Source organism: Zalophus californianus, chromosome 8, assembly GCF_009762305.2.
Source record: "Zalophus californianus isolate mZalCal1 chromosome 8, mZalCal1.pri.v2, whole genome shotgun sequence".
In the NCBI taxonomy this organism is placed as follows: Eukaryota; Metazoa; Chordata; class Mammalia; order Carnivora; family Otariidae; genus Zalophus; species Zalophus californianus.
In genome coordinates this window covers 54,961,632-54,971,632 of record NC_045602.1, presented here as the reverse complement: position 1 = coordinate 54,971,632, position 10,001 = coordinate 54,961,632, and the positions used below count along the sequence as shown (strand labels likewise).

At 37.4% G+C, this 10,001-nt stretch overlaps 1 protein-coding gene across 1 annotated transcript; it reads right to left on the bottom strand.

Annotated features, from left to right (window-relative positions):
* Positions 1-4,707: 4,707 nt before the first annotated feature.
* On the bottom strand, positions 4,708-4,972 carry LOC113938674 (28S ribosomal protein S21, mitochondrial-like). The gene is given in 2 exon segments (XM_035729041.1): positions 4,708-4,953; positions 4,955-4,972. Coding segments are annotated over 2 exon segments (264 nt in total).
* Between the last annotated feature and the right edge of the window lie 5,029 nt (positions 4,973-10,001).

The window sequence follows — 10,001 nt, the reverse complement described above, 5'->3', positions numbered from 1 at the left end:
TGGACAAGTCTGTGGACCCAATTCAAGTATCTTCTAACATAACATAACATAACATAACATAACATAACATAACATAACATAACATAACATAACATAACATAATAAAAAAAATCTTATAACAGGTACCACATGCTAGTCAAGGGTATACCAGGACATAAATCTCATTCCTTCATAATATTTCTTGAAAGTTCAGAAATTCCCAGAACATCTAGAGGACAGTAGGTCTTAAGTCTGACAGAGTTAGAGTTCAGCCTAATAGCCTGGACCTACCTCAACATGTTTAGTTCCTGTGGGTTTCTGTTACCAATTTTATATTCCAGAAGAAGGAACCAGCACAAACATGTCATACAGACCTTCCAAGACCTGCCATAGTCAGGTCACACCTCACTTACCTATTCTGATCAAGTCTTTTCTTGAGCAACTCACCACACAGCATCCCGGTAACACTGGGATATTCTTTCTACTTAGAATCTTTTCATTCTCCACCAAGTCTTATATCATTCCTCTCTTTTTTTAAGCACTGATTTAAAATCCACTTTCTCCATGAAACATTCTTAATTTGTCCTGCTCACACTCATCCCTCTCTTCTCTGTACATGTATTTGGCATCAAAATCACAGTAGCTCATTGTTCTATAACCTCACATGCATTAGTGTTGGCTTTAGTTTTCTAGCTAAATTGTAAATCCACCAAGGGGAAGTTCCATGTTCTAAATATGCATTCTTATATCCACACAGTATTTATCATGATATACTCTGTTGGTCACAGAGGCACAACAAGAAGTCAGATTAAATGAAAAAAATAACATATTATCTGCCTAGTTGGTTCATTTGCTGGTATGTCTAAGGCTGTAGTAGGTACTACAGGATACACAAAAGTGGGATATGGCGTGGTTCCTGCCCCCAAGGAGCTCCCAACCTCGTTGAGAAGTCAATAAACATAACACGAAATAATTTGACTATAGGCAAATGCTAAAATGCTTGGTACAGGCAGGTGTTGCTTTGACATCCAGGGAGGGGATAATAGAAGGTTAACTGAAATTAAATGGGAAGATTTTATGGATATGGTAAAGTTTGTGATTAGCCTAAAAAAGTATAAAAGTTAAAGAGGCTGATAAAATATTAGCATAGGTATATTCATACAGAAACCTGTATATGAATGTTCATAGAAGCTTTTTTCATAATAGCCAAAAGCTGGAAACAGCCCAGGTGTCCTTCAATGAGTGAATGGTTAAGTAAACTGTGTACATTCATACCATGGAATACTAGTCAGCAATAGAAATGAAAGAACTATTGATACATGTGACAACTTGGATGAATCTCCAGGGAATCATACTGAATAAAAAGAAGCCAATCCCAGAAGATTATATACTATATGATTCCATTTACGTAACACTTTTCAAACAGCAAAAATTTAGAATTTGAGAACATATTAGTAGTTATCAAGGGTTCAGAGAGGGGAGAAGAGAGAGATGGGTATGGTTATAAAAGGGAAACTCAAGAATCCTTGTGATAATGGAACAGTTCAGTATCTTGACTATGGTGGGAGATACACAAACCTACAGAAAAGATAAAATTATTGAGAACTAAAACACACACATGCACACAAATGAGTACAAATGAAACGGGAAATCTGAATAAGATCTGTGGATTTTATCAATGTCAGTATCCAGCTTGTGATACTGTACTACAGTTTTACAAAATGTTACCATTGGGAGAAACAAGATAAAGGGTACAAAGGATCTCTCTGTATTGTTTCTTACAAATGCATGTGAATCTACAATAACCTCAATAGAAATTTTTTATTTAAAAAAAGCAGGATATCATTTCAGACAATGTGGTACAGATGATGGGGTTCATTGCTTGGTACGTAATCCAAGCAATGAAAACTCAGATCAGGTCCAAGATCAAATTTCAGGAGTCTTGGTTCCACAAATATTTCTTAACTTGCTAAGCTACTTTGCCTCAATTTACATGTCAAAAATTTATGAATAGAAAGTAGTATAATGTGATCAGGAAAAAATTAAAACATTCAAACCTTCGTGGCACCTGTGTGGCTCAGATGGTAAGCGTCTGACTTCGGGTCAGGTCATGATCCCAGGGTCCTGGGATCAAGCCCTTCACTGGGCTCCTTGCTTGGTGGGGAGCCTGCTTCTCCCTTTCCCTCTCTGTCAAATAAATAAATAAAATCTTTTTTAAAAAAAGACATTCAAACATTCAAAGAAGATGATTTTCTCAACTTTATTCTGACTTGAGAAGACCATTGTCTTTTCACTGAAAGGGTCAGAGATTGAGATGCTGTCTTGCAACAAAAACAAGTATACCCTAGCCCTCAAAAGTTCTGTCCCCATGGCCAACTAAGGGTTCCTAAGCAATGATATACATAAGATTCATCTCAAGATGTGAAAAATACAGATTCCTGGAACCACACCTAGAGATTAACATTGAGCAGAGTTGCATAGGGTTCTAAAATTTCCATGTCTGAAAAGCAACCCAGGTGATTCTAATCTACCTGGAATCAAAAATCAGAATCAACTGGAGTACTTATTAAAAAGGCAAATTCTTTGAGACCCACTGCTTTGGTTGCACTAGCCTATTTTAATTTTATTCTGATGATTCAATGGAATTTATAGAAAGAGGTTTGGGTACTTAAAGGTCCGGGTCATGTTCCTATATGGTTGGGGATGGAGAGAGAGGAGGAAGCTGTCAAAGTATAAAACCTTCCCAGCCCTCCTCTTCCAATCACAACTCATCAGAGAGCATTCTGCACAGGGAGATCAAAGGCCCTTGCCGAGAAGAAGTTGAAAGACTTTGCTGTTGTAATTCTGGGGCAGAGGTGCTTGGATATAAATGATTCCTAACTGTGGGTTTGGGGGACCCTGCTACATAGAAATGTAAACACAGATGTCAAGCCTTTCATCCCCACTATATAAACATACCAGCTGCCAGGGGAAGAAGGAGAAACCCTTTGGAATTAGCTGCATTTTTTTGCCATCTAGAGCATAAAAATTGGCTTCACGCTTGAATTTCCACCAGCAACGCAAAAGCACTGTTCACCAGAGAAGGACTGAACAATGAACTAGACATCCACTTGCTGACTGCCTCTTTTCTCAAGGAGACACTCAGATCTTGCCATTCTCCAACACAGGAGTGGCTGTCCTGGATAAGAAGAGGTGGTAACATTCTATCACAAAATTGCCAGACTCATGGAAGAGGCTCTTAAAAAATATGTGGCCACTTTGCTTCCAGAGTTGTATAAACCAAGAATCTGACTGAAATTTATATTCCTGATCAACCCAGATTTAGGGAAGATGGAAGAAGCAGGTCTTGCGAATTTTTGTGAGAAAAACAGAATGGCTTCCATTAAAGAGGGTGTGATTATTCCAATACATAAATATTCAAAGAGCCACAACTAGTTTAGCCACACCCAAACCACAACAGACCTCTTCTCACACTATTAAATATTTTTTTAAAAAAGGAAACCATGAAAGAAACCATTTCTTAAAAAAAAAAAAAACTTAAATGTGCAAAAGACTATAATGGGAAATGTATTTCTAAACAAAACACTTCAATCCATGGAGAAATGTGTCTTCAATTACATCTGGAGCTAGCATGCCAGCTTGCATATGCGTACAAGTCTTGTGTTTTCTACAGATCCTCAGTTCTGAAAGACCTGAAGGACTATAGTGAAAGCATATAGGGTCTTTTCATTGGACAGGGGATTTTCTTTTTTTTTTTTCTGAAAACATTATGACAGTCAAACAGATCTTCTGACATTGGATAAATTAGTTGTTACATTATTAACCGTACATAACAGTTCAAGGTGATAAAAATAAATCTGAAATTACCAAGCAGCCCACATATGTGATCTTATTGGGCAGAGGCCATTGTGGTTTAGGACACATTAGTTCTAACAAAATTTATCCCTTTACAAATGGTCCATCAGAGTATTGTAAAAGGATTATCACAGTGAGCTTTCTAAATGGTCCTGTTGCTTAGAATGGCCAGTAAACCTGGCTGTGTATGATAGAACAGCCAATCAGTTCAGGATAAACGCTTCATAGCCTCCTGCTGAGGCTTCGTTTAGAAGATATTATTTTCCATAGTTAGATTGTGGACTACAACTAAATAAAAATCTGTGCAGTAGATATCTTCTACTTACATATAGGTTAATTCAGGAAGGCTGTTGTTTCTAAGTTCAATAGATCACAAACAATCCATTTGTACACCTTTCTACTTTTATAAGAGGGTTCTTGATGTTGATTACATTGCTTCTGTCTCTTCTTGCTTACTTCAAAAACTCACATATATATGTATGTCTATGTAAATATACTTGTGTGTGTGTATGTATGTGTGTATATGTGTGTATATATGGTATCTACTTGTGCGTGTGTGTGGATCCATGATAGTACTTCAAACATTAGCACACACACCAGAACATCTTGAAAATTCAGACTTAAAATGGTTATGCATGACAGCCAATGTCCCCTGTGGATGTAGACAGAATTGAGTTTTCTTTATCAGGAGCATGACGTTTGTTAAATTGAGCAAGTAATACAGTTTATATAATTCTTTTTTTTTTTTTTTTTTTTGGTGGGGGGTAGGAGAGTCAGGTCATTTTTATAATAAAGGTAAGAGAAAATGGCATTGGAGGAAGAAAGGAGAGAGCTGGATAGGGATTTTCATACTGGGCCTACTATCCACAGGCCTCAGCAGCCCTGCCATGGATCCGCCTGATTCTTACACATCAAGAAATTGAACTTGCGAGCCATTTCCGTGTTGTAGATCTGCTGGCAGGTTTCACGGCTTTCCTTTTGTCGTCTGGGACAAGGCTTTTTATAGTACCATGGTTGCTTAAAGTCCTCAGTGAGCCCATCCATGGTGTGGATGCTGTTTAGGGTCCTGTATGCACCTTCTATATTCCCTTCTTATACCATCACAGCCCTGGCAATGAAACTTCAGATGTTTTGCCATAACCTTGGAATTTAAAACTTCACTCGGCAGGACCCCACACTCTCAGGAACCAGCTGTCACAAAGCTTAGCTTATATAATTCTTAATCCATGCTAATATGGCAAAAATATGCATCTTGATTTGGTTCCAGTGTACCTTTCCAGGCTGGTCTCTCATCCATTATGTGCTGCATTCAAACTGTTTTTGTTTTGTTTTGATTTTTTTAATTCCCTCAAAGCACCATGTTTCCCTCTTCAGTCATTAAATTTACACTGATCATGTATTATGTGTCAGGCAGGGTTCTACGTTCAAGGGGATACAGCAGTGAATCAAGCAGACAAAAATCCCTGCCTTCTTGCAGTTTAGGTTCTGGTTGGGGAGGACAGAATAAACAACTATGTAAAATATATAGTATGTGAAATGGTGGTAACTATAAGAGGGTAGACAGGAGAACTGAAGGGCTAGATAGGAAAGGCCATACTTGAAGCATTTGAGCAAAAAGCTGAAGGGGCTGAGGAAGTGAGCAAAGTGGGTATCCATGGAAAGGTAGAGGGAAGAGCTAGTGCAAAAACCCTGGGACAGTGGCACTCTTGACTTATTCAACAGCAAGGAGGTCAAGATGAAGGAGGGAGAGGATGGTGGAGCTGTGGTCAGGAGGCAAAGGGTTGTGTGGATCATGCCAGGCTCTGAGAAAATTTAGTTTTCACTTTGAGTGATGTGGAAAATGATGTAAGGGAGGATATGAGGGGGGGATGGGGGAAGGTGGTGGTGACACAAGGAAAGATGACATGGACAGTACTGGGAGTTGTCAGAGTCTGCACAAAATTTGAAAGTAGAGCCAAAAGGATTTGCTGATTGACTGAACTTGGGGAGGGAGATAAAGAAGTCAAGAAAGAATCCAAGGTGTTTGTTTACTTTTGCCTGAGTAACTGGAAAGGTAAAAATGTTCCCTAGGAGGGGCAGGCTGCTGAGAAAGCAGGACTTGGTAGGGTTGGGAGAGTGCAGGAAGCAGGAGTTCAGGCTTGGACAAGCTAAAGTAAGATACCTGTTAGACACCCAAATGGACACAGCAGAAAGGCCGCTGGGCATAGGAGTCCATGGTTCAGGGGAGAGCTGCACTGGAGATATAAAATTTGGAAGTTCTCAGAATATAGGTGAGATTTAAATCTATGAAACCAAAGCACTAAAAGAGTGAGAAGACAGAGAAGCTATTTGAAGAGTGAGCATGGTTCATGGAACTGATGACTCTGAAACAGTATGTGCTGCGGGAACCACTGTTCTCAATTTTATGTTAGTGATTTCTTCACTTTTCTATAGGGTTTTACCATCTAAGCGTATTCCTGAACCATTAATTGTTCAGATTTTATTCTTCTTAAACTTTATCATACTGTAAGCATTCTTCTAGACTTCACTCTTGCCCTGCGCTTTAGGTTTTTAAGATTCATCATGTGATGTATGCAGCTATTGTCCATCTATTTTCACTGCTACATAGTATTTTATTGTGTGAATGGATTATTTATTCAACATTTTCCCCAGGTTTTGGCTCTTAAAAACATTTCTATTATGAACATTTTTGTATGAGTTTCCTGGTGTACATGTGCAAGATTCTTCCTGAGACCATACCTAGGAATGAATTTCTTGGTTCATTGAGTATGGATGTATTCAACTTTACTGGCCATGGCTGAACAGTTTTTTTTTTTTTCCAAGTGGTTGTACCACTTATATTCCCATGAGTAGGGAATGTGAAATTCCTATCGCTTCACATTCTTGATGGCGCTTCCTATTGCCAACAGTTTAAAAATTTTTTGCTTCACAAGTATGTGGAATATGATATTTTATTGAAATTTTATTTTATATTCCTATTATTAATGATATTAAACATAGTTTTGTATGTTTACAGGCCATTTACATTTTCTGTAAAATCCTGTTCACATCTTTTGCTTATTTTTCTATAGAATTGTTGGCCATTTTCTAATGGATTTGTAGAAATACTCTGTATTATCTACATGCTAATCTTTTTTACAGTTAATGTGTTACAAATATCTTCTGTAAGTTTGGGCCTTGTCTTTTCAGTCTCTCTATGAGATTTTTATATGCATTTCTTCATTTTAATGCAGCTGAATTTATCAAATTTTGTTTTAGTTAGTGCATTTTTTTGCTTTTAATTAAAAAAAAAGTACCTACCAAAAAATCAAAATAACAGTTTCCTGAATTATTTATTTTTGTAATTCTCATTTCAGGCATTGATCTACCTGAAATTGACTTCTGTGCATGATGTTGGGTAGGAATCTGATTTCATTTTTCCATAGAGAAAGTGGATGTCCTAGCACTATTTACTGAATAATCCATAATTACTGCATTTATTTATAGTGCCCACAAAGTTCCACATAAGTGGATCTGTTTCTACTCTGTTCTCTTTCTTTGGTCTATTTGTCTATTCCTAGGTCAAAACTATAAGGCTGTGTGTGTGTGTGTGTGTGTGTGTGTGTGTGTGTGTGTCTTAAGATTTGTCTCTCCCTACTTCACATCTTGTTCTTCTCCAAAAATGTCTTGACTATCCTTGGGCTTTGCTCTTCCACATAATATTCAAAATTAACTTATTAAACTCCACCAAAAAAAGCCACAGCGATTTTTGACATGACTGCACTGACTTTATAGTTTTATCCAAGGACAACTGATAACATTATGATACCTACACTTCATATCCAAAACCAATATAGAACTCAATTTTGTCAAACTTTTATATTTTTTCACAAGTTGAGGTTATAGTTACTCTTCCCCAGTCAAAATCTGTTCAAAAATATGGTCTTCAACTACTGCTATTAGATTTATTGCCATTTCCTCTCTCTTCTGTGACAACTTCCTGTTTACCTTCACCTTTAAGGCTCCAGCTCCCTCCTTAGCTCTCTGAGTAAAAGGGTTTGTTAGTAATGTTTAAACCCATCCATTTCATTAATCCTCTGGCAAATGCTGTTTTCAGAGGATTAAAGACCAGAATGTTTTGATTAAACACTTAATTAGACATAATAAAAAATATTGCCAGTTTTAAATAATTGATTCACTCATTAGTCTAATATACTAATGACAGAGCTTTGAGAAAAGGAAATGGAATAAAATTTACCCTCTGAGAAAATGGGTTGAAATTAGATTTTTACGCTAAAATTTTTCAGAGTAAATTACCAGCTTGGATGGATGAGAGCGGTCTAACTAGTATTTCTTTCACTGCATGGACTTCTAATGGGTAAACTTTTTGCAAATGAGAGCACTCAGGACTGGCCTTTCAGTTATTTACTATTAGAAACTGTTGTAGACCATGAGATACAATGGAAAAGAGTCCTGAACTCAGAGCCAAATGGTCTGTGTTCAAATTACATCTGTCACTTCCCTATTGTGTCTTGGAAAATGTTTCCAGTCCCTTTGAGCCTTTGCTTGACCTTCTGTTAAGATGAAGACTAAGATTATGTCCTAGACAACTTTTTCTTTCATGGTGCCTACTCAATGTTAGGCACTTACTATTATATTTACCAAATTAATAGAACAAGATTAGATTAGGTGATATTTTAAGTACCTTTCAATTTTAAAATTTCTTTCTAATATTTACCATTTTGTGATTTTGTCCCAAATTTCTAGACAAAATTACTTCAGAGGCCTGTGCAAACCTATGATAGACAGATATAAAATTGCAATTTAGCACCCAAAGTGTTTATATGAAATAATTTCTTGTTTCCACTGACTTCCATCATCTGGAATATATATGAGAAAATTTTAGGAGAACCCAGTTACATCACAGGTTTTATTCTTTTCCATTATCCAGTATGAGAAATATAAGAAAAAGAGGAGCAACCAAATGGCAAGACAGAGAGGACTGTGTTAGATGTCTGTTAATGGGTATTGTCATGGTGAACAAAATATTGTTACATAACTAGAGCAAATTGCAGAGAATAGTCCATAATAAAATCCCAATTTTATAAGAAATAGAAATAATTATAAACACACATACATATTCCATGTGTATTTCAGGGAGTATAAATTTGTATAAGCTTAGAAAAAAAGGAGAGTTGACTACCTAACAAATTTTAACTTCTGTATCCATGGACAGGGTGGTGGGCAAGTGTTTAAAATGGGGAGAATGCAAGGGAATTATAAAAGGGAGGAGATTTTGGGTGGTGCCTGGGTGGCTCAGTGGATTAAGCATCCAACTCTTGATTTTGGTTCAGGTCATGATCTTGGGGTTGTGAGATAGAGCCCCACATCTGGCTCTGCGCCGGGCATGGAGCCTGCCTAAGATTCTCTCTCTCCCTCTCCCTTTGCCCCTCCCTCCCCTCTCTCTAAATAAATAAATAAATAAATAAATAAGGGAGGAGATTTTGGCTTTTTCTTTGCCCACTTTTGTTTTGTTTGGCCTGTTTTATAAGCAATTATAAATTTGCACTGAATTCCCTTTCCAAACTAAAAAGTATGTAAAAATGGTTGATACCTAAATTTAACTTGTTCTGGAAGCATCCTTCATGTCTTTCAGATTTCTGTTCAAGTGTCATCTTCTTGAACACTATATATTCCTCCCCCTTGGTACTTCTAGACTACTTTATTCTACTTTCTTTTTCTCCTGAGCACTTATTGCTATCTGAGAGATGACAGATTTACTTGTCTAGTTGCTTACTGTTTGATCTTCTCACACTAGAATATTTCAACCAGGGGCGCCTGGGTGGCTCAGTTGGTTAGGCGACTGCCTTCAGCTCAGGTCATGATCCCGAGGTCCTAGGATCGAGCCCCACATCGGGCTCGGAGAGCCTGTTTCTCCCTCTGCCTGCTGCTCCCCCTGCTTGTGCTCTCTCTCTGTCAAATAAATAAATAAAATCTTAAAAAAATATATTTCAACCAGTGCCCAGCATACATATGGTGGTCAATCAATATAGTTAATAAATACAAAGGTAAATAAAGCAAATGTGGTTCATCTCCATGAAGCAATCTAGTGCCATTTGGGGCATGCATGCTGATCTATACAGCTGACACGGGTTTTTCCAAAGATGGAACAGAAATGGTAAGAACTT